The 25,957-nt window shown below is 36.2% G+C and overlaps 1 protein-coding gene across 1 annotated transcript in view; it reads left to right on the top strand.

Moving 5' to 3' along the window:
* ATRNL1 (attractin like 1) overlaps window positions 1–25,957 on the top strand; it is an 831,601-nt gene that overhangs the window by 171,995 nt on the left and 633,649 nt on the right. Inside the window, exons 14-17 of the mRNA XM_025396530.1 lie at window positions 1,544–1,676; window positions 5,937–6,118; window positions 18,063–18,276; window positions 19,909–20,097. Of these exons, the coding sequence (XP_025252315.1) occupies window positions 1,544–1,676; window positions 5,937–6,118; window positions 18,063–18,276; window positions 19,909–20,097 (718 nt within the window). The remainder of the gene's footprint in view (window positions 1–1,543; window positions 1,677–5,936; window positions 6,119–18,062; window positions 18,277–19,908; window positions 20,098–25,957) is intronic.

Here is a 25,957-nt window from a genome sequence, read left to right on the forward strand (position 1 = left end):
CAGTATTACTGTTAAAATCCCTAATCGACATTTTCCACTTATTGAGACATGGAGTTGCTCATATATATGGTTGGTTGTTAAATCCTATACAGATAAAAATATACTCTGGAGAGGCATGACAATGGTTCCTTGCCGTGTGTGTTAGGGGCTACAGTAGAGAAGCACTAGTAATATTTCTCCAAGGCTCCATTATGAAATCATTGCATGGTTGAAGGATCTTGACAATTAAAGGGATTAGGGTGATAAATTTCTTGACAAACTGTTGAATTATCTTTCTTTTGGTTATCCTATTCAATTTCTGGCATAATGTAACTGCAAATCCCTCATTATAGGTTTTGACTACTCTTAGATTTAAACAAAGAACCTAATGTATGAATCTAAAAGCCTAACCCTATACAAAGGACCAGATATTGCTCTTAGAACATCAGAGAAATTTGTTAGAAGGTGAAGCAGAGAATCTCTAAGATCATTTAAGGATTTAGGTTCAACATAACATATCCAACATTCAGTTACTTTCCCTGCAAAAGCTATTGATTATGAAATCATAATAAGCATGTTATCTTCCTGGGTATACATAAAAAATAAAAACAGAGAAAAGAGGAAAAGAACCATAGTTTCATGGTGACTAAGGAAAGAAGTCTTGATCTGTCATCTTGGGAAAGCTGTTCATGTCTGGGATGTCATTTGTTTCTGAGGAGAAATGTCCCTGGTCAATTTTGCCTTGAAGTTTCCAGTGGGTGTACTGGCCCGAGGCTGGACGGGTCCTCTTAAATTGAGAAATGTGGATCCAAGGCTCAGGCTCAAGGCCCTGAAGTTTTGCTGCAGAGAAGAACTTAGTGTAGTCCCTTGCAGCTGAGTTCAAGGGCAGTCTTCCTCTGGTGTCTCTTTTGAAAAGAGCCAATCTCCAGGGTGTAGACCATGAAAGGTCTGGTTGTCATCAGTTCGTGGGGGCTTCTTCTATCTGGTGAAAATATACTTTGGCAAAATACATTAAAGCCTTGCAATATCAAGTCATGTCAGAGTTTGTAAAAGCAAGAGATACATAAGTTCTATTATTAGGAGCATAGGCCTTCCAGTAACCATTTTATAAGGGATCAATCTATGTTTTCCAGTGGGAGTGAATATGATTGCCATTTTAATTTGTAATAACTTTGAACAAGGCAGTGTAGTTAGCTTTGCCTATTGCCATTGTGTTTATAATACCTTATTTGACTATTTTGCAGTTTGTCCATTGAAACATATGCCTCTATTGCTATGATTGGCCGAGACTCAACTATCTGTTACAAGAATATGCTTGTAAGTTAGAGTGCAGTTTGTTTACATCCTAAATTAGGTTGTAGTTCACCACTTATAGAGGCAGCTTTAGGCCAAATTTAATCTAATTTAATAAACTAATGAAATAAATAAGAGAGAGCCTGATTCAGTTGAATTGTATTTGGAGTTAGAAATGTTTAAAGTTCACTAGAGGATTTAAATATACACTGAAGTTTAAGAATCATTGCTGTACAAAGGTGAAAAATAACATGCTTTTTGAATTTTCTAGTCTGTCAAGAACTACACCAAATGTCATGTGAGAAATGAGCAGATTTGTAACAAACTTACCAGCTGTAAAAGCTGTTCACTAAACTTGAATTGCCAGTGGGATCAGAGACAGCAAGAATGCCAGGCTTTACCAGGTAAAGATTTCAAAATTTAGTGAATGAGTTTATGGTATACAGATAAATACTGACATAGAAAAGTACATTTCGTAAGGACACTACATTTTCTAAAATTAAAGTCATAACAAATATCAACCTATAACATTGTAGTACTAATAGCACTGTTTCTACAAGAAAAGTTTTTTGATTGCATATTTGCTTCCAATTATTTTAAGGTGTCCATATGTTTACTATACTGTTGAATTGATTAGATACCTTTTCATTGAAAAAAATCTTAAAAATGTAGATAATAATAAGCACTTAGACTTGATATTCAGATTTAACAAATATTAACATTTTGTCATATTTTATTTAAGTGCCCTTTATTTTCCAAACTCAGTGCATATTTTCATTATATATTATAACATTTATAAAAAATATTTTAAGGAAATAATAATATAGCACATATTTATTATATATTATATATTTTCCTTCTCTGTATCCCAGGGTTTTAAAAATATTATATATAATATGTTAAAAATAAATACATAAATATATTACTTATATGATATGTAACATAGTATATTTATTAAAATTATATATCTAGTAATTTTAATGATATAAATATATAATTTATATGTTTAATAAATTTAAACCATACATTTATATGTTCATTATATTTTATAACATATAATACAATATAAATTGTTTTTATATAACATATCCTATATATAATATACTTTTATAATAAATAAATTTCTTATAATAAATATTATCTGCTTTTATGAGAATCCAAATTTTACAAACTACAGCAAAGCTCATTTTTAAAAGTAATTTCATGTTTTCACAGTTAACATTGCTAGTGGATGCTAAGTACTCTTCCTTTGAAATATAAAAGATAAAATGAGAAAATTGAAAGGTAATACAGGCATTTAACCAGTTCTGCTTCTTATACAGATAAACTGAGATCCATGCTGGTTAAGTGATATTCTCAAAATTACGTGGCTGGTAAATGACAGAGTTGTAGCTATTAACTAGGTGTTTTATTTGTGTTTAGTATTTTGCCTCTCTTAATCCCAGGGTTTTTTTTTTTTAAAGAAAAGTTTCTGAGCCTATGTAATCCTAAAATATATTGGAAAATTCCATCACAGAATTTGTCTAAAAGAGAATCTTTCTTACAAGTTCATGTAATAAAATCAAAATTATTTTGCCTTTAAAAATACCATTTTGGCCAGGTGTGGTGGTTCACACCTGTAACTCTGGCACTTTGGGAGGCCGAGGTGGGTGGATCACTTGAGGTCAGGAGTTCAAGACCAGCTTGGCCATCATGGTGAAACCCTGTCTCTACTAAAAATACAAAAATTAGCTGGTTGTGGTGGTGGGCACCTGTAATTCCAGCTACTTGGGAGGCTGAGGGAGGAGAATCACTTGAACCCAGGAGGTGGAGGTTGCAGTGAGCAGAGATCACGCCACTGCACCCCAACCTGGGTGATAGAGTGAGACTCTGTCTCAAAAACAAGCAAACAAACACACCACTGAGGCATTGGAATGTCATTCATACTTTGAATTTTGTTTACATACTGGCCTTTAAAGCTTTTAAACAGTGTGATGTGCATGTGTGCTCATTTTGAGAAAGATAGTATTAATAATGCAATAGGCAGGATTTAAGAAGCAACAGTGAGATGATGCTAAGAAGTTGAAAGTGGTGTTGATCTCTAAGAATTAAACTATAAAATGAAAATGTAGATCAATGAAAATATTTACAAAGTTTCCTTAAAATGACAAGGTTAGTCTTGGACCAAAACAAGATTTGAATGAAGGAATGTATATATTTAAAGGAATATTACTTTGATAAGAATGGAAATTAGTTGCCAGTGGAAGTTTGGAAAAATGACAGTAAAGTTACTTTTGGTAGTACTCATCTATTCATTCCCTGGGAAAAAAATGTTGCTTTGTTATAAAGGCTGCACTTGACCAGGCTGTCGTTTTGGAGATACAATGAAATATATTATACACAAATTCCCTTTTCTTAATTCATATTTACTAAGCAGCCAACTGGCTATATATCGTTTGATTTCCATTCAGCTTATCTCAAGGAAGTGAATGCTCTAAATAGAGGCCCCAGTAGAGCAGTTGTACAGTTCCATGACAATTGGTGTATTGCATTTTTTTACATTGATCTCATATGAGCTTGGCAATTTGAATTTATCTCACTAAACTCATTATAAATTAATTGCCTTCCTTTAAACCCCACTGCCAAGTTGATGCTCAATACTACAAAAGCCTGAAGTATAAAAATATTTGGTTTGGTAATATAATTTAGTTTAGCCACAAAGGCCCATGCATTTGTTTTTATTTGAATGATTTGTCAATTAACTATTTTTGTTCTCACTAAAAAATAAATGAGGAGACAGGCAATAATAATCTAAATTCTTCCTTGAGTCAGTAAGGTGAGAAAAAAACATAATTTAAGAAAACTTTTGCATTGTAAGGAGAACTTTTTTGGTATTTTGGATTTAAAATGACTGGAATAATTGAAACACATATAGCCTCAAACTGAAAACCAGGAAATGGTACACAGTCTTATTAAATGATAATTATCGTTTATTGAGGGATGACTATGTTCCAGCTGCTGTGAGTTATTCATGGTACCCAATTTAATCCTTAGAGCAGCAACCATGAACGAACAGGAGTCCCCAGCGTGGTTTTGAGTGGGTCTATTTGGTGAAGACTAGTAGTACTGAGACATTATTTGCTTTTAAAATTCTCCATTTGTTATGGGTTTACCATGGAGTTTTATAAAGGCTATCTGATGTATGCTATTCCTATAAAATGAATGTAGAAGAAGGTATGAGAATATAGCTGTCAAATGCCAAATATTAAAGACATTTACAAAAACATAAAACAATAAAAATAAAATATGCTATAAGTTGTAATGTTCCCCTTCAACATTTTGTTCTGAAATATTTCAAATATTGAAAAACAGAAATAATTGTGGAGAGTACACCGAACGCCTACATTCTAGATTGTTCAATTAACATATTGCTCTCTTTGTGTTATCCCTGATCTCTCTGCCTCTCCATCCTCTATTCATTCATTAATCCTTCTTTATTTTTTGATGCTGAGGTCTAATTTGAATTGTCAGCTACTCTCCCTCAGGAAGAGAATTTGAGGATATATTTCCTTTGGGCCTATTTGTATACCATAGGGAGCAAGACATCTCAGCAGCTGAAGAGTGAATTTATAGTGGGGTTTAAAATTATTATTTTAAATAAGTACATGTATTTGTTAAAGTTACCATTTTTAATTTTAAAACCATTTTTCATTTTAAAATGCTCCAAATCAGTAGATATAGCATGCATAAAGAAAAGTTCTGTGGGACCCTCAATAATTTTTAAGACTTAAAGACCAAAAATTTGAAAACAGCTGCTTTAAAACAATTTTATAAGAGTTGCAGCAATATATCCAAGGTCCTTCACACAGGGCCAGAGGTGCGAATACATTTCATGTGATATAGAAACTAAAATGTAGTCTAACTTTATAGATCAGTATATTAATGAAACACTATTGTTAATTAGCACACGCTAAAGTTTAGCCTTATTAATGTATTTATTATATAAACTTGTGTTTTAGAAAACAGTGTTTCAAGTTCAATTTGGATTCTATAGATAAACCACTATTACTGAATAATATGTTTCATCTTTAGAAGTACATGAATAATTGTATAAAAATAAACATTAGTAAGGAAAGATCATAGCTCCTTTACTAATCATAAGTGAAATGAGACTTCTCTACCCATACTTATGAAAGAATCAGAGAACCCAACTTATATCACAACGATATACCTGAGCTATGGAAATTAGATTCAGAGGTCAATTAGCTTCACTTATAGGAGTAACTTTGAAACTGCTTTTGGTATAAGCTTGTTGTTCTTCTATTAAAGTAATCTTGTCTTATGTAAACTAGACCTTGGGACATAAATATAGTAGTGATTTTACTTATTGAAATACCATATGCCAATATACCAGACGTTACACAGAAAACCTAGCAGTCAACACATTTAACAGATGTCATAGAGCCATGATTTATCTCATATTTAAGATTTAAAGAAAAAATTGGGATGTTCTGCTTTCATTCTCTACCAAACTATTAGAAAAAATTTATTTGAAATATTATATGCAGATATTTAATATGTTTTATTTCAAAAATAATTTAAACAAATACAGAAGTATTCTGAAATGATTGAAAAATACATTTGCTTTTTGGTCATCTAAAACTGAGACATATTTTTTTTACTAGCTCATCTTTGTGGAGAAGGATGGAGTCATATTGGGGATGCTTGTCTTAGAATCAATGCCAGTAGAGAAAACTATGACAATGCAAAACTTTATTGCTATAATCTTAGTGGAAATCTTGCTTCATTAACAACCTCAAAAGAAGTAGAATTTGTTCTGGATGAAATACAGAAGTATACACAACAGGTAACATTTCTGCTTTTTTACATTATGGAAATATGCTATGATAATCTCATAATTATTTGAAATGATTTTTTTTTGTTTTTAATACATTATTTTGCTAATTTTGGAAATAAAAGTAAAATTGATTTCTCAAGTGAATTGACAGAAGACTTATTTTGTATAAGTAATAAGGTAATAATGGTTTATAAATTATCACTTTTTGCAGAGCACACCACTGTATTACCTTACCAGAGTCATCTTATATGAATAAATACACTTAAAGAGTATGTATAATTTAAGAATTATAACTCCACTTGGTATAGTGTGGCAGAAAGAATTTTTGCTTGAAAACTTTTCAGAGCAATTATAGTCGATCCTCTGTATCTATGAGTTCCTCATTCATGGAGTCAGCCAACTGCAAATGAAAAATATTTTTAAAAAGTATGGTTGTGTCTGTACTGAACATGCACAGACTTTTTTTTCTTGCCATTAGTCCCTAAACAATACAGCATAACAGCTATTCAATAGCATTTATGTTGTATTCAGTAATAATCTAGAGATGATTTAAAGTATATGGGAGGATATGGATAGGTTACTTGGAATACTATGCCATTTTATATCATGTAAGGGACGTGATATTTATGGATGTTAGAATTCACAAGGGACCTGGAACTAATCCTCCATGGATAGAGAGAGATGACTATGTTACCAATTACTTGCTATATAGAAACAAATAATGCTTGCTTGGTACAGCTTACTTTAAAGAAGCATTGTAGATAGCCTATCAAAATGGTGGAGAGCATAAAATCTGGACATACGCTTATTTCTACAACTTAGTAGCAAGTGTACTTCAAGATGGTAATTCAAGATGAGATATGGATGGGGACACAGCCAAACCATATAATCTCCCTTTCTGTAGGTTGTCTTTTCACCGTGTTGATTGTTTCCTTTGCTGTGCAGAAGCTTTTTATTTTTATATAATCCCATTTGTTTATTTTTGCTTTTGTTTCCTGTGCTTTTGAAGTCTTGTTCATAAAATCTTTTCATAAACCCATCCCTGGAGATTTTCCTATGGTTTCTTCTAGTAGTTTTATTGCTTTGGGCCTTAAATTTAGTTCTTTGATCCATTTTTCTTTTTTTTTTTGGTATAGGTTAAGAGGTGGGGGTCTAGTTTAATTCTAATGCATATAGAGGTTCAGTTTTTCTAACACCATTTATTGAAGATATTGTCTTTTCCCCTATGCATGTTCTTGGTGTAATTGTCAAAAATCAGCTGGCTGCAGCTGTGTGAATTATTTATGGCTTCTCTATTCTCTTCCATTGGTGTATGTGTTTGTTTTTATACCAGTACCATGCTGTTTTGTTTACTACAACTTAGTAGTGTATTTTGAAGCCTGGTAGTTTGATAGCTCTAGCTTTGTTCATTTTGCTCAGGATTGCTTTGGCTATTAGGGCTCTTTTTTGTTCCATACAATTTTAGGATTGCTTTTCCTATTTCAGTGAACAATGTCATTGGTATTTTTTTTTTTTTTGAGACGGAGTCTTACTCTGTCGCCCAGGCTGGAGTGCAGTGGCCGGATCTCAGCTCACTGCAAGCTCCGCCTCCCGGGTTTACGCCATTCTCCTGCCTCAGCCTCCCGAGTAGCTGGGACTACAGGCGCCCACCACCTCGCCCGGCTAGTTTTTTGTATTTTTTAGTAGAGACGGGGTTTCACTGTGTTAGCCAGGATGGTCTCGATCTCCTGACCTCGTGATCCGCCCGTCTCGGCCTCCCAAAGTGCTGGGATTACAGGCTTGAGCCACCGCGCCCGGCCTGTCATTGGTATTTTATAGGTAGTGCATTGAGTCTGTAGATTGCTTTGAGTAGCATGGTTGTTTTAACAATATTAAGTCTTCTGATCCATTTGCATGGAATGTTGTTCCATTTGTTTGGATCCTCTTCAATTTCTTTTTTTCTTTTCTTTTCTTTTTTTTTTTTTTGAGATGGAGTCTCACTGTGTTGCCCAGGCTGGAGTGCAGTGGCGCCATCTCAGCTCACTGCAAGCTCCGCCTCCTGGACTCACGCCATTCTCTTGCCTCAGCCTCCCGACTAGCTGGGACTACAGGTGCCCGCCACCACGTCCGGCTGATTTTTTGTTTGTATGTTTTTAGTGGAGACGGGGTTTCACCGTGTTAGCCAGGATGGTCTTGATCTCCTGACCTCGTGATCCGCCCGTCTCGGCCTCCCAAAGTGTTGGGATTACAGGCGTGAGCCACAGCGCCCGGCCTCAATTTCTTTAATTAGTGTTTTGTAGTTTTTTTTTTTTTTTTTTTTTGTAGAGGTCTTTTACCTCCTTGGTTAAATTAATTCTAAGTATTTTAATTTTTTATAGTATTGTAAATGGTGTTACCTTCTTGATTTATTTTCCACGTAGTTTGTTGTTTGTGTATAGAAGTGCTACTGATTTTTGTGTGTTGATTTTGTATCCTGAAACTTCGCTGAATTACTTTATCAGTAGTACTAAGGGTTTTCTGGTAGAGTTGAAGTGGTGTCATTCCTCTATGGTAATACCCTAAGCTCTTTGCCTCACACCAAGGAAATCAAGGACGGGGACACACAAGGAGTGAAATTAAGAGCAGAGGTTGCCAGGCATGGTGGCTCACGTCTGTAATCCCAGCACTTTGGGAGGCTGAGGCGGGTGGATCACCTGAGATCAGGAGTTTGAGACCAGCCTGACCAACAAGGTGAAACGCCATCTCTTAGCTGGGCCTGGTGGCGGGCGCCTGTAATGCCAACCACTCCAGAGGCTGAGGCAGGAGAATTGCTTGAATCTGGGAGGCGGAGGTTACAGTGAGCCAAGGTCGCGCCACTGTACCCTAGCCTGGGGGACAAGAGTGAAACTGCAATCCCCCAGCCAAAAAAGAGCAGAGGTTTAATAGGTGAAAGAAAGAGAAAACCTTTCTCTCCTGCAGAGAGAGAGGGGTCCGGAATGGGTCTTCTGGTTCTGTGGTGAAATACATGGGGTTTTATAGACAAGCTTAAGGAGGTGGTGTCTGATTTACATAGAGCCCAAAAGATTGATCTGACCAGATGTGCCATTTACATAGTGAGTGAAGAAGCTGGCTGCCCTACCCTAATCTTTTATTATGCAGATGGGTTCTCTACTGCGCCAGTGCCATGTTGCCTGTTCCTTTACTGTACACATGGTTGACAAAGAAAAGGGAAGATGGAGTCTCCATGATGAACATGCCTGGCCCCCAGGTAGCCTTTACAAACTATTGGCACAGCTGCCGGCATTCACCCGTGTAAGCATCCAGCTTTCTTATCTATGTCTGCAGCTCAATTTCACAGGCTGCTCTTTGTTAGAAAAATAATGATTTTGGAGCTGCTTTTTGTTAAAAGGGAAGGCTTGCTGAGGAGTCTCTTACTCTCACTATCTGCCTAAATAATTTCTTTCTGGCTCTTGTATAAGAGTCTTATTAAAGTTTTTCTCTGTATAAGATCATGCCATCTATAAACAGGGACACTTTGACTTCTTCTGTTTCAATTTGAATGTCTTCTATTTCTTCTGTTGCCTAACTGCCCTGGCCATGAACGTATAGTGCTATGTTAAATAATTGTGGTGAGAATGGGCATCCTTGTCTTGTTCCAATTCTTAGAAGAAAGACTTTTAGCTTTTCCTGTTCAGTATGATGTTAGCTGTGGGTTTGTCATATATGGCCTTTATTATTTTCAGGTACATTCCTTCCTAAATAAAGGTATTTATTTATTTATTTCCTTCCTAAATTAGGTAATTCCTATGTAAATACCTAATTTAAGTTTTTATCTTGATGAGATGTTGAATTCTGTTGATTGCTTTTGCTGCATCTATTGAGATGATCGTATGGTTTTTGTCCTTCTATTGATGTGATATTTGATGTTCATTAATTTGTGTAGGTTGAATCATCCTTGTAGCCCTTGGATAAATTCTTCTGGGTCGTGGTGTGTATTGTTCTGATGTTGTTGGATTCATTTTGCTATTTTGCTAATATTTTGTTGAGCATTGTTGCATTTGTTCATTAGAGATTTTGGCCTCTAGGTTTTTTTTTTTTTAATGTCCTTGGCTGGTTTTGGTGTCAGTGTTATGCTGACCTCATAGAATGAGTTAAGAAAATCCCCTCTCCTTCAGTTCTTTGAAATAATTTGAGAAGAATTGGTTTTAATTGTTTTTGAAAGGTTTGGTAGAATTCAGCAGTGACGCCATCTGGTCCTGGACTTTTCTTTATTGTGAGACTTTTCATCACTCATTCAAAATCATGAATTTTGTTGGTATTTTCAATTTTTCTGTTTCTTTTTGGTTCAGTTTCTAAGTTGCATGTGTCCAGAAATTTATTCATTTCCTGTGAGTTTTCAATTTCTTGAAATATAGTTGTTCATAGTGGTCTCTAATGACCCTTTATGTTTCTGTGTTATTTTAATGTCTCCTTTTTCACTTCTGGTTTTATTTATTTGGGTCTTCTCTCTTTCTTTATTATTTAGTCTAGCAAATGGTTTATCAGTTTTCTTTATTTTTTGAACAAGACCGACATTTTCTGTCATTGATCTTCTGTGTTATTTTAGTCCTGATTTCATTTCAATAAAGATCGTGATTGCCGTGATCTTTATTTTTTTCCTTCTTCTAATTTTGGATTTGTTTTTTTTCTTACTTTGCTAATTCTTTGTGATGCAACATTAGGGTGTTTATTTGAAATTGCTCTTTTTTTGATGTATATATTTATTACTATAAACTTCCTTCTTAGTACGGCTTTTGCTATATTCTGTAGGCTTTGGTATGTTGTGTTTCTATTTTCAGCTGTCTCAAGTAATTTTTAAATTTCATTCTTAATTTCTTTCTTCACCCAGTGTTAATTGAGGGCTATATTGTTTAATTTTCATTTATTCATATTGTTTTGAGTGTTCCTCTTTTTATTAAAGTCTATTTTTATTCCATTGGGGTCATGTAAGATACTTGGTATGATTTTGATTTTTAAAAATTTGTTGATATTTGTTTTGTGTTCTACCATATGTGGTCATTCCTGGAGAATGTTCCACGTGCAGATGAAAAGTATGTGTATTCTGCAGTACAGTGTTCTGTAAATGTCTGTTAGGTCCATTTGGTTTATGCTGCAGTTTAAATCTGATGTTTCTTTGTTGATTTTCTATCTAGATCATCTGTCCAGTACTGAGAGCATGGTGTTGAAGTATCCAAGTATTATTGTTTTGGGGCATATTTCTCTTTTTATATCTAATAGTATTTTCCTTACATATCTAAGTGCTCCAGCATTGGGTGCATGTATATTTACAATTTATTGTCTCTTACTGAATTAATCCCTTTCTTATTGTATAATATGCTTCTTTATCTCTTTTACAGCTTTTGACTTAAAGTCTGCTTTGTCTGATATAAGTGTAGCTACTCCTGCTCACTTTTGCTTTCTGTTTGCATGGAATGTCTTTTTTCATCCCTTCACTTTTAGTTTATGTGTGTCTTTACAGGTGAGATAAGTTTCTTGTAGGCAGCATATTGTTAGTTATTTTTTAAAAAAATACCTTCAGACAGTCTATATCTTTTACGTAAGGGAATTTATTAACTTTCAAGGTTATTATTGGAAGGTGAAAAATATTCCTGTCGATTTGTTGGTTGTTTTCTGATTTTCGTACATCTTTTCTTCCTTTGTATATCCTTTCTATTCTTTGTTCCTTTCTTCCTCTCTTATTGTTTATTTTTGTATTTACATGGCTTTCTGTAGTGATATAGTTTTATTTCTTTTCTCTTTCTCCTTAGTATATTTGCTCTACCAGTGAGTTTTATAATTTTGTATGTGTTCATGATGGTGGTTATCATCATTTCGGTTTTAGATGTTAGGCTCCTTTGAGCATTTATTGTAAGGCTAGTCTATTGGTGATGAATTTCATTAGATTTTGTCTGTGAAAGATATTATTTCTCCTTAATTTCTGAAGGATAGCTTTGCTGGGTATAATATTTGTGGTTGACAGTTTTATTTTTCTTCTCAATAGTTTGAATATATCTTTCCATTCCTCTTGGCCTTTATGGTTTCTGCTAAGAAATTTACTATTGCTGTAGTGGGGATTTTCCTGTATCTGACTTTATGCTTTTCTCTTGCTGCTTTTAGAATTCTTTCTTTGTGTTTGATTTTTGATGATTTGAGGATTGTGTACATTGGAGAGGACCTGTATAGCCTGAATCTATTTGTTGTTCTTTAAGCTTCCTCCACCTGGATGTCCATTTCTTTCTGAAGACTTGGGAAGTTTTCAAGTGATTTATTAAATATTTCTAGACACCTGTTTCCTTCTGTTCTCTTTTTGTAGTGCCTATAATACAAATAGGTTTTCACTAAATGGTTTCTTATAAATGTAGGCCTTCTTCACTCCATATTCTATTTTATTTTTGTTGCCTGTGTTATTTGCTTTTAAGTCCAGTAATTCTTCTAGCTGGGCATGGTGTTGTGAACCTGTAGTCCCAGCTACTTGGGACGCTGAGGTAGGAGGACCGCTTGTAAGCCCAGGAGATCGAGGCTAGCCTAGGCAACATAGCAAGAACCCATCTCTATTAAAAATAAGAAAGAGTAATTATTTTTTTCTGCTTAGTCAAGTCTGTGGTTGAAGCTCTCTGTTGCATTTTAAAAATTTTATTCATTGAATTCTTCAGATCTAGGATTTATTTTGTTCTTTTTTTCCTGATATCTCTGTTGTTGAATTTTTCATTCAAATTATGAATTGTTTTCCTTATTTTGTTGAATTGTCTATCTGTATTCTCCTATATCTCACTGAAGTTCCTTCAGATTATTTTGAATTTTCTTTCTGATATTTCATATGTTTACTTATGTTGGGTTCTATTACTGGAGAAATATTGTTTTCCTTTGGAGATACCTTTTTTTTGCTTTTTCTTGTTTGATATATTCCTACATTTTATGTAGGAATTCCTACATAAAATTCTTCCAATTTTATGGAGTAGGTTTTGTATGGAAAGAGTTATTAGTATGAATGGGTCTTGGCGTATTAGTTCAATGGGGTGTATTGGTATTGGTTCTAGGTAGATGCAGTAGTGTAGTCTCCATGTAGTTTCTTTAGCTCTAGTCCACACTAGTGACATACTAGTGACATTTTCAAGTGTCTTAGTAGCCTTAGCAAAGACAGTTTGTAGCAGTGGTGGTGTGGCTCTGTTGGATAGTGTGCTCACCTTGCTGTTTCTCAGGTCATGGGCACGTGAGTACCCACAGTGAGTAGGGCAACTTGCATTCTGGCTTGCTGGGGTTGAGGCCACAGGACTCTCGCTCTGGGAGCATAGGCATGTAGTCACTTGGCTGACCTGGGGGCTGGCCTGCCAGGAACAACCTATGAGATTGTTTTTCAAGCTTAAGATATGAGTGTATAGCTGCTCGGTTGGCCTGGAAACATGTTTTCTAGGGATGGCCTTTGGGCCTGTTTTTCAGGCCCAGGAGACAGGTTCAAGGCTCCTTGGCTGTCCTGGGGGCTTCCTTGCCAGGAACAACCCACAGGGCTATTTCTTAATCCCGGGATGTAGGTGCATTGCTGCTTGGCTGGCTTGGGGGAATATCTGCTGGGAATGCCTCATGGGGGTGTCTCAGGCCCAGGATATGCTTATATGGCTTCCTGGCTAGCCTGTGGGTGTGGCTGCCAGGGGTGGCCTGTAGGGCTGTTTCTCAGGTGCTGGATGTGGACTTCTGGCTGCTTGTATTGCATGGAGGCATGCCCAACAGCGGCAGCCTGTGGAACTGTTTCTAGGCCCTGATTGCCAGTGTAGGGCTGTTAGGCAGGCCAAGGGCCTCCCTGGAGAGATTGCAGTGTGGCTGTTTCTCAGGCCCTGAGTGCAGGCATGTAGCCGCTCCTCTAGCCTAGGGGCATATTAGCTGCACAGAGGCTCAAGGGCCTCTCCTGCTTGGGGGAGGGCATGCAATGGTTTGGCTGGCTCGGCTGGCTCAAGGACCGCATTGTCCTGTGTGGGACTGCCAGACCATTCCTTTGGCTCAAAAGTGCAGTGTTGGGGATTGATTTCCCTGCTGTGTAGGACCAGAGTCACAGCCAATCCTGGACCTAGGCTTCATTCAGCTGGGGTTGTGGCATTCAGCCACCTGTATGGGCTTGGTGGAATGAAAATGAACTGCAGTACTGGAGAGGTGCAGAGGCTACTGGACACTTGAGCAAGGTACACTCCAGAGGTGGCTCTGGTCTCAAGATGGCACCATGCTGCGGTATCTTGGCTCACAGGGCTTGAGGAGGGAATGAGAAGTGCACACCTTGTATTCTTAATTGAGGGCAGTGCAGCTGAGGGAATTCCTGGCAGCTCTCTAAACTGGGCTCAGAGCTTGTAAGGACTGTGGGATTCTTCTGTAGTAAGGATTGTAGGTGTTTGTGGTAGCAATGGGGGCTAGTGGGGATCATCTGCTTACCTATTCCCTATAACAGGAAGTCACTGCTGATCCTGAACAAATCCAATCCAGGTGGAGAAGACAGGACAAAGGCTGGGTGCCTCCACGCTGCCTTTCTGGACTTGCATTCACTGCAGGTGAATCTCTACTCCCCCACTGCACTCCAGCACTCTCCCTTCGACACTCCAGTCAAAGCGTAGCTCTTTATTCATTGTCTCAATCCTCTCCTGTGGCAGGGATGAGCACCAGGTGTCTCTAGTCAGACAAGATGCTGGCATCACTCCAGAAATTTTTGTATGGACACTCAATCCACTGTTACTGCCAACCCTAATTTTTGTGATGAAATGTATTAATATTAGCATGTATATTTCTCATGAGTATCAGTAATGGATAATCTAATTTCTATCCCCAGTTTCTGTCTGTACAGCCAAAGCCCTCTTCCCCATGAATAAAACTGATGAATTAGTTTTATCCTTTGACTTTTATAAATATTCAAATATTTTGAAGTAGATATTGCAATACGGTACTTCTTGGCCTTATACAATTTTTTTTTTTTTGTCTGGCATTAATAGGGTAAAGAAAAACTATACTAATCATATTAGTTGATTCAGAAAACTACTTCTCTGTGAACTGTAACTATTTTTCTGTGAAGGATAGACCAGTAGTTATTCATTTAGTGTACATTTATTGAGCACTTTCAGTGTACTTGGCAATCTACTCCTTTCTGAGATTACAAAGATCAAAAGACAATTGCCGTTCTCAAAGAGCTTAGTGGAGAGAGAAACAAACACAATTATACTGAAATGTGATAATTGCAATGACAGATGCACATAGGGTGATATATGAAGATAAAGGGTAGGCATCTAACCAGTAATGTGGACCTAAGAATAATTTCCTAGAGGAGTGCCCTAGCTATGTCTTACAGGATTCAGAGTTGGCCAGCACATGAAAATATTGGTAAAGAGTCCAGAGAAATGCCTATGTCTTTTCTCTCAACTTGTCTTGAGAGCTGCTGGCTTCATGGCTAGAGGATAAGATATATGAGGTAGCATGTAGGAGAGACCTATCAGTTTTATAATATTTTTGAAGAATGTGACAAGGTGTATTTGTAAAGTTTTACTTTAGCATATGGGACAAACAACATGAGTTAAAATCTGTCTATATTCTTGTGATGCCAATTTATTTCTTTTACTACAAAAAATAAGGGGCTATTACCAATGAACATGTGAAAATTAGTTCCCACTACCTACCACTTATGCAGAGCTTATTATTGACAGATTCAAATTTCCTGATATTTAGAAAGTACTGGTATTTGATATTATAATTCTGTTGCTTTTTTTCTTGCTTAAGACATATTATTTTTAGTTCTTACAATATAACCTTGAAATGTACTTTTTTGAGATTGCATATTTCAAGATTCTTATGTTAGTGTTCGTTTTTTCTTGCCTATTATTATGAATAATAATGATTGAACTAATAATTATTTTGAATGCGTGATGAACTTAGACGCATTCAAAAGTTCCATTTGCTAAGGAATGTGATGCTAAGTAGCATGCCCTGTAAATGAAGAATGTTTTGCTTTATCAGAAAGCTGAGCTTTAGCAAGATTTTAAAGGTGGAGACTTCTGCAAGGTGACATTCAATTATGCATATCTTTATATAAAATGAATTCTGAGTCATTGCAGTTATATAAACTTAAGACAACCTTTCTTTGGCAAATAAAGATCGACAAATTCATTCACTTTATAGAGATATCTTGGGTCAAATGATCATTTACTTATCGGAAATGGCTAATGAAATGTTACAGTGATTTATGGTGTGCTGCAGGAAATTTTCATGATATAGTTATTTATCTTACATAAGATAATGAACTGCCTATCCAGTTCATTTACTGAGTAATAGTTACTTTAAATGTTTTATCAGCAGCTTCGTTTTTCTGTTTTCCTCCTCTTCCTCTCGGATTTTTATCATGATGAGTTAGGGAGTAATATTTCATTTTAAATGACTTGTCTTGACTATAGATAGTTCAGGGATATAGGCAGAATTGCTGTCATGTGAAACACAGTTGTTAATCTGAAATATCTATGTTGAATTGACTCCTGCTGTTATTATCAAGAGCTGTAAGAATGTTTTAGCTTTTTGCTTATCAAAATATTTTTCAGAATAATATATGAAATATACGCTGATCACAGTGTGAAGCAGCATGTGTATTTTTATAATTAGAAACATTATTTATTAAGTACCATCTTTGTTTCAGGCACTGTGCAGATGATGGAAGATAGCAATCTTTAATGAGTTTTGTTTAGCAAAATTTATTGATTACCTACTATGTGTACAGTACTTGGGCAATATGAGATTTATTGTCATAACAAGAATTTATATTTAAATTTTATTCAAGAAACATTTGTCGAGTGTTTACTATGTGAACTTTATTGTATTTGTACACTGCACACTTTTCTAGGTGTATGGCTATCTTTTAAGATCTCTAGGACCATGTACACATCATAATTAGAACATATACTGGATACAAATATCTTATTTCCGTGTTGCTAATGTGCAAGGTGGAGAAACATTTTTCTCTGTCCTGATACTCTGTAATGTTAAAAAAAAAAAAAAAGAACAATGGGGAGTTTTGAAATCGTTTCACATTGTAATATAATATTGGTAGCTTAGTATTTTGGAAAATATGTGTATATATATATATTAAAATAGAGGTGTTTATAATCTAAAAAAATTTGTAAAGATTAGTAATTCGGATCATGAATATATCACTTTTTAATATAAGAATAAAATTTTAAAATTGAGTAATTATTAAGGTTATAAATATGCTAAAGATGTTTATTTCAAGCTAATTTTGAAATATTACTTACAGCATTAAGAATAGTTATGTGGTATTTGTCAATTTTAGTTAAATTTTAGGCCCAAGCATCATATTTTATTATTTTTGTTTTTTATTAATAAAATTATATGACATTAATTTATCTAAAAATCATATAGAAGCCCAAATTTATATGTAGAGGTCTAAGCTAAGAGAGAGGCGGTTACTCTTCTCTAAGTCTTTTTGCTAAGTCTTGTTATGAAGACTTCACTCAGACTCTATATACTGTTTGTTGATTTTATTTTCTATTTTCACAGTGTAGATAATGGCAATTTATCTTTAGAATCTTAATCTTTCAACTGATTACACTGATAGTAGTAATAGTAATAGAAGCAGCAGCAGCAACAACAGTATGTTAAGTTTTTAAATAATCCTGCCTTATCAGATAGATAATTATATCTCCATTTTATAGAAGAGGAAACTGAGGTTCGCGAAGGCTAAATAAATGATGCCAATCATGTAGCTAAACATAAAACCTAGGTTTTAAAAACAGTGTTCTGTTCTACGTCATTCTCCAAACTATGCTATAATTGTTAATTATTCTTAGTACTAAAACTCATTAGAAAGGCAGTTTTATATATATCTTCAAATATAATTTTTAATAATAATGAACCATTTGCTAAGGAACATGGCATATTTTTACATCTAACTTTCTTTGAATGCCCCTTTTCCTGTTGTTTACAGAAAGTATCACCTTGGGTAGGCTTGCGCAAGATCAATATATCCTACTGGGGATGGGAAGACATGTCTCCTTTTACAAACACAACACTACAGTGGCTTCCTGGTGAACCCAATGATTCTGGGTTTTGTGCATATCTAGAAAGGGCTGCAGTGGCAGGCTTAAAAGCTAATCCTTGTACATCTATGGCAAATGGCCTTGTCTGTGAAAAACCTGTTGGTAAGTAGTCCAGTAAATTAGCATTCCTTTAAAAGTATGTTTCCATCCCATCTTCTCATTCCTTCCTTCTAGGGTGTAGTCTGATTCTCTGATATTTATGTAAATTTTATTTTTATACACATTCTTCCCCACTTACTATTAGTGATCTCAGCATTAACTTGTGAAAATAACATAGTATTATTATTTTATGCAATCTCTGTTGGTTCAAATAGTGAGATTATGAATATATGGTTGTAGTTACTTACAATATAGCAATAATCTATTCTTAATTCATTAATGTCTTTCACTTATGATAGTGTTTGGGAAGATTTGTTTAATTGGGACTCCTTTTACTCTTGTAGACATATTATTTCAGTTATCAAGTAAAAAGAAACATTTTTGTTACATCTTCTGAAATGGATTTTTGTTAAGTGAGAAAGGAATATGAAATTATTTTCTTTTAAATGTTATATTTTTATCATGGTAAAATATGCTTAAAACTTACCACTTTAACCATTTTAAATGTATTTTAATGCCAATTCAATAGCATTAAGTACTTTCGCACTGTTGTACAAACATCATCACCCTTTATCTCCAGAACTTTTTACATTTTGCAAAACTAAAAATATGTACCCATTAAACAATAACTCTCTGTTTCCTCCACCCCACCCCCTACAGTCCCTAGCAACTACTATTCTACTTTCTGTCTCTATGAATTTACTACTTCAGGTACCTCATATGGTGGAATCATATAGTATACGTCCTATGTGACTGGCTTATTCCCTTAGCATAATGTCTTTAGTGTTTCACCATGTTGTAGGATGTATGAGAATTTCCTTCCTTTTTAAGGTTGAGCAGTATTACATTATATGTATCTACTACATTTTGTTCATCCCTTCATCTATCAGTGGATACTTGGGTTGCTTCTACCTTTTGGCTCTTGTGAGTAATGCTGCTATGAATGTGAGTGTATGAACATCTGTTCAGCTTCTTGCTTTCACTTCTTTGGGGTATATAGCCAGAAGCAGAATTGCAAAATCATGTGGCAATTCTATGTTGAAATTTTTGAGGAATCACCATACTGTTTTTCTCAGAGGCTGTATACATTCCCACCAGCAGTGAACAAAGGTTTCAGTTTCTCTGCATCCTTGCCAATATTTATTTCCTATTATTTTAAAATAATAGTTGTCCTAAAGGCTGTGATAAATATTGTATCTTGTGTAATATTTTATGATAAGCTGTATTTTTATTCTTTGTTTATATCAGAGACATGTTCACTTATGGGACATTTACTTTGTAAGATGTGGAATGTTATGGAAAACATTGTGGCTGGGAAAACATTGTGGCTGGGAAAGTAAACACTGCTAGTATACAAACTAGGTCATAGATTACATTACTACTTACAATATTTAAAATTATACAACTTTACTTTGTAAATAATTAAAAATATCAAAGAAGTTGTACATTTTCAAATTTAATAAAAAATTTAAGAAGTATTGATATATCACCTTTGTTTTTATTTATCTGATCATATTATAATGCCAAAGTTGGCTTAATTGAAACATGCTCTGAACAGCAAAGCAAAGAAAACCCATACAATTGTGTTAACATGAAGTTAAAAATGAAATTATTGTATTTGTTTATTTATTCCAGTTAGTCCAAATCAAAATGCGAGGCCATGCAAAAAGCCATGCTCTCTAAGGACATCATGTTCCAACTGTACAAGCAATGGCATGGAGTGTATGTGGTGCAGCAGTACAAAACGATGTGTTGACTCTAATGCCTATATCATCTCTTTTCCCTATGGACAATGTCTAGAGTGGCAAACTGCCACCTGCTCTCGTGAGTATTTATCTAGAGTACTTTTCATTTGACAGCAACATAAATTACTATTCTATGATGTAAAGAAGAGTTAAATATTTGAAGGAGTTTCAGAAAATGAGAAAAAATATTGCTACAGCTACTTTTGAAACCAACTGGTACTGTTAACCTCTGATTTTTATTATATCATCATTTTGCATTCCACTATCTTACCCTAAATATTAACATATTGCCACATATGTACAGCCCCTTTTCCCTGAACTGTGTGTATGTTGCAGACAGCATAACACTTCATGCGAGTGTTCACCTCAAACATCACAGATTGCTTTGGTGAGCCTTTTTAGTGTATTTTAATCTAATACAGTTCCCATGTCTTTTCCTTACATGACTTTGATATTTTTGAATAACCTATACCAGTTGTTTTGGAGGTTTCTCAATTTGGATTGTCTAATTTTTCCCTCATGATTAGATTCAGGAAAGCATTTTGGGGCAAGAATATCGTATCAATGTTGGTATATCTGCTACAAGTATAGAATGCACAGTCTTGACATCACATAGAGTTATGTCAGCAGTACTGGACTTGCTATGAGTTGTACTCCAGGAGACAAATCTTGCCCCTTACTGGTCTCTCATGTTTTCTAAGTACTATAGGATAAGGCTGCACCTGAATGAATATTTATTTATTTATTTAATTTATTTTCTTTTAGGTGTCTTTTTAAAATTATTATTATACTTTAAGTTCTAGGGTACATGTGCGCAACGTGCAGGTTTGTTACATATGTATACATGTGCCATGTTGGTGTGCTGCACCCATCAACTCGTCAGCACCCATCAACTCGTCACTTACATCAGCTATAACTCCCAGTGCCATCCCTTCCCCCTCTCCCCTCCCCATAATAGGCCCCGGTGTGTGATGTTCCCTTTCCCATGTCCAAGTGATCTCATTGTTCAATTCCCACCTATGAGTGAGAACATGCAGTTGTTTGGTTTTCTGTTCTTGCGAAAGTTTGCTGAGAATGATGGTTTCCAGCTGCATCCATGTCCCTACAAAGGACACAAACTCATCCTTTTTTATGGCTGCATAGTATTCCATGGTGTATATGTGCCACATTTTCTTAATCCAGTCTGTCACTGATGGACATTTAGGTTGATTCCAAGTCTTTGCTATTGTGAATAGTGCCGCAATAAACATACGTGTGCATGTGTCTTTATAGCAGCATGATTTATAATCCTTTGGGTATATACCCAGTAATGTGATGGCTGGGTCATATGGTATTTCTAGTTCTAGATCCTTGAGGAATCGCCATACTGTTTTCCACAATGGTTGAACTAGTTTACAGTCCCACCAACAGTGTAAAAGTGTTCGTATTTCTCCACATCCTCTCCAGCACCTGTTGTTTCCTGACTTTTTAATGATCGCCATTCTAACTGGTGTGAGATGGTATCTCATTGTGGTTTTGATTTGCATTTCTCTGATGGCCAGTGATGACGAGCAGTTTTTCATGTGTCTGTTGGTTGTATGCATGTCTTCTTTTGACAAATGTCTGTTCATATCCTTTGCCCACTTTTTGATGGGGTGGTTTGTTTTTTTCTTGTAAATTTGTTTGAGTTCTTTGTAGGTTCTGGATATTAGCCCTTTGTCAGATGAGTAGATTGCAAAAATTTTCTCCCATTCTGTAGGTTGCCTGTTCACTCTGATGGTAGTTTCTTTTGCTGTGCAGAAGCTCTTTAGTTTAATTAGATCCCATTTGTCAATTTTGGCTTTTGTTGTCATTGCTTTTGGTGTTTTAGACATGAAGTCCTTATCCATGCCTATATCCTGAGTGGTATTACCTAGGTTTTCTTCTAGGGTTTTTATGGTATTAGGTCTAACATTTAAGTCTCTAATCCATCTTGAATTAATTTTCGTATAAGGAGTAAGGAAAGGATCCAGTTTCAGTTTTCTGCTTATGGCTAGCCAGTTTTCCCAGCACCATTTATTAAATAGGGAATCCTTTCCCCATTTCTTGTTTTTCTCAGATTTGTCAAAGATCAGATGGCTGTAGATGTGTGGTATTATTTCTGAGGCCTCTGTTCTGTTCCATTGGTCTATATCTCTGTTTTGGTACCAGCACCATGCTGTTTTGGTCACTGTAGCCTTGTAGTATAGTTTGAAGTCAGGTAGCATGATGCCTCCAGCTTTGTTCTTTTGACTTAGGATGGTCTTGGCAATGCGGGCTCTTTTTTGGTTCCATATGAACTTTAAAGCAGTTTTTTCCAATTCTGTGAAGAAACTCATTGGTAGTTTGATGGGGATGGCATTGAATCTATAAATTACCTTTTCACGATACTGATTTCTTTCACGATATTGATTCTTCCTATCCATGAGCATGGTATGTTCTTCCATTTGTTTGTGTCCTCTTTTATTTCATTGAGCAGTGGTTTGTAGTTCTCCTTGAAGAGGTCCTTTACATCCCTTGTAAGTTGGATTCCTAGGTATTTTATTCTCTTTGAAGCGATTGTGAATGGAAGTTCATTCATGATTTGGCTCTCTGTTTGTCTGTTACTGGTGTATAAGAATGCTTGTGATTTTTGCACATTGATTTTGTATCCTGAGACTTTGCTGAAGTTGTTTATCAGCTTAAGGAGATTTTGGGCTGAGATGATGGGGTTTTCTAAATATACAATCATGTCATCTGCAAAGAGGGACAATTTGACTTCTTCTTTTCCTAACTGAATACCCTTGATTTCTTTCTCTTGCCTGATTGCCCCAGCCAGAACTTCCAACACTATGTTGAATAGGAGTGGTGAGAGAGGGCATCCCTGTCTTGTGCCAGTTTTCAAAGGGAATGCTTCCAGTTTTTGCCCATTCAGTATGATATTGGCTGTGGGTTTGTCATAAATAGCTCTTATTATTTTGAGGTACATTCCATCAATACCGAATTTATTGAGAGTTTTTATCATGAAGGGCTGTTGAATTTTGTCAAAGGCCTTTTCTGCATCTATTGGGATAATCGTGTGGTTTTTGTCTTTGGTTCTGTTTATATGCTGGATTACGTTTATTGATTTGCATATGTTGAACCAGCCTTGCATCCCAGGGATGAAACCCACTTGATCATGGTGGATAAGCTTTTTGATGTGCTGCTGGATTCGGTTTGCCTGAATGAATATTTAATACTGGATACTGTGTGGTGAGAGTGTCCTTGCTTACAAACACAAATGGCACAGAATATAGGTGCCAAGGGAATTGCATAATGCTACTGGTAGCACATGGTAGCCTTGTGGGAACTTGAGACCATGTGAAACTCTTTCTGCTTGGGAGAAGAAAGTACTGATCTTAGCTAGCTTCTTCATAGCAGAGAATATGGTTTATCTTTCCACAGTCCACTCTTTGACACTGCTGCTCATCAAAAATACACCTTTTCAGCTGAATTAATTGGAATTTCAGGTTTGGAACAAAAAAGTAGAAAGTATTTATTCCTGCTGCTCTCATGACCTGTTCTCAATGTTGGTTGCATTCATTCATATCCCACTTATTGGTATCTGTCCATCTTGTAATTAATCCAGACTTTATGTCCTTTTTTTGGGAATAATATACTTTTCAGGGGCCCAGTAGTTACCATTCTACCACCATAGAAAGCTGTAGAATCACCTGAGATAAAGTTGGTATCCAGGTTTTTTTTTTTTTTTTTTTTTTTTGAGATGGAGTCTCGCTCTGTGGCCCAGGCTGGAGTGTAGTGGCCCAATTTCAGCTCACTGCAACCTCCACCTCCCTGGTTCAAGCGATTCTCTTGCCTTAGCCTCCGAAGTAGCTGGGTCTACAGGCATGCGCCACCATGCCCGGCTAATTTTTGTACTTTCTTTAGAGATGGAGTTTCACTGTTGGCCAGGCTGATCTTGAACTCCTGACCTCATGATCTGCCCGGCTCGGCCTCCCAAAGTGCTGGGATTACAGGCGTGAGCCACCGCACCTGGCTGGTATCCAAGTTTATGTCCATTGAGGATGCTTTGATTTGAACAAAGCAAAATATCAGTTACTTGTTAAAGTCCAAACAGACAAATAAAATGAGAAGTTCTTTTGGTTCTTTTTCAATTCCCTTCTTCTCAACATCTGAGTGTCTAGGAAGCTCACAAAGAAAATAGCAGCAAAAGTCCTTAGATTTTTTTTTTTCTTCCAATACTTTAACCTGCAGTAAACAGGATTTGAAATGAGTGAATCTAACATGTTGGTATGTTTTTTCGAGGTTCCAAAGAAATTGTAGTTACAGTTCAGTCAAAGGAGACAAAATAACAGCCACTTGCAGTCCAGTGTATCTATTAAACTCAGGAATATGTTGTGGTTGAAATGTATTCAATGAGATAGGGAAAGCAACAGTTTCCATCTCTACACAGGAATTCTCTCCAGGGGATCTTTATCGCAATTCTAATTCCTTTCTCCTAACAGTCCTAAGTTCTCCACTATGATCATCTCTCTTCTTTTGTCATATTTGAAACTTTTAAAGGTCAGAGGTCCATTTTAGGTTTTTGTATCCGTCCACTGGTTTCCCTGTGTCCCTTTCTCTCCAGGAAACAGTCACTTGGAGTTTTCCTAGGAGTGCAGGCCATAACACAGCTTGTTTCTATAACCTTCCTAAGTATCTTCAGGACTTTCTTACTAGATCATTGACTTTGTTGCAGTCCCTCCGTAGGAGCAGCCACTGGCAGCCTGACTGATGAAAATACAAACAACTATCCCAGCAGCAATATTTGTTTTCTGCCTGTCCACTCTTCCTTCCTTCCTTTTGAGCTTTCTTGTTTTTCCTCTGAGAGGCAACCCATTCTAGTTAGCAATTATAGTAATGATATGGCTCCCATGAGTGGAGGAACACCAGGGCTCTTGTCTCACGTTGAATTAGATTACACAACACAGACACACGTGGAGTGGTTTTAAGGAGCGGAGAGTTTAATAGGCAAGAAAGAAAAGAGAAGGCAGAAGGAAGAGGCTCGGCCTTACAGAGACAGAGGGATGGGGGCTCCACAGCTCAAAGAGGAAACCCCAAGTGTGGTGTGTACCAGGCAGGTATATGTAGAGGCTGGAGGAGTCCGTGTCTGATTTGCATAGGGCTTAGGGGATTGGTTTGACCAGGCATTCATTAACGTAGCCCTGGGAAAAAAACTGGCCTTCCCACCCTAGCCTTTTAATATGCAAATACAGGGCACCATGATGTTCTACACACGCGGGGATATGTGGGGCAAGGGCAAGAGGACAAAGGTAGGAATCGCCATGTTAAGTGGACCCAGTTTCTAATGGCTTGCGTATGCATACTAAAGGTTGCGGCTTGGCTCTAAGAGCCTGGACTTTTCTGTTAGACAAGCAACGCTTTTGGAGGTGTTTTAAAAAGAAATGAAAACTTTCCAAGGATCCCTTTTCTCTCTATCTACCTAAAATAATTTCTTAATAACTTCTATCACAGTAACTTCATAATTCTGAGATCCCTGTTGGTGGTAAGTCTACTATGTTGAAGCCTATAAGTGTATGGCCCTTAGACAACATGGTCACCCAGTTGATATTAGTCCTTCTTGCCCAGATGAGTCATCTTCCCATTTAGAGGTAGCCACTACTTGAGGCAATGCACGTAGAGACCCACTGACTTTCTAGGCCTTTCATCACTCCCAGCGGTCCAGTCAAATACGTATTTGGTCCATAGTGGGCACCACTGTTGCTTGAAGAGCTAAGGCAAAACAGTAACACAATGCAGGCTAGAATCCCAGCTGCAGCTGTTGTGTTCATTTGTTTCTTCAGGCTCTTGGCATCAAGTGGAGAGATATGCCTGGGATGGGCATGGTTGGATGTATTATGGGTTGAGCTCCCTGTTGATATCCCTTTTTAGGGATTGTGATAAGGAATGGGGGTGTTGTACCT

The sequence above is a fragment of the Theropithecus gelada genome, chromosome 9 (genome assembly GCF_003255815.1).
Source record: "Theropithecus gelada isolate Dixy chromosome 9, Tgel_1.0, whole genome shotgun sequence".
Lineage (NCBI taxonomy): Eukaryota > Metazoa > Chordata > Mammalia > Primates > Cercopithecidae > Theropithecus > Theropithecus gelada.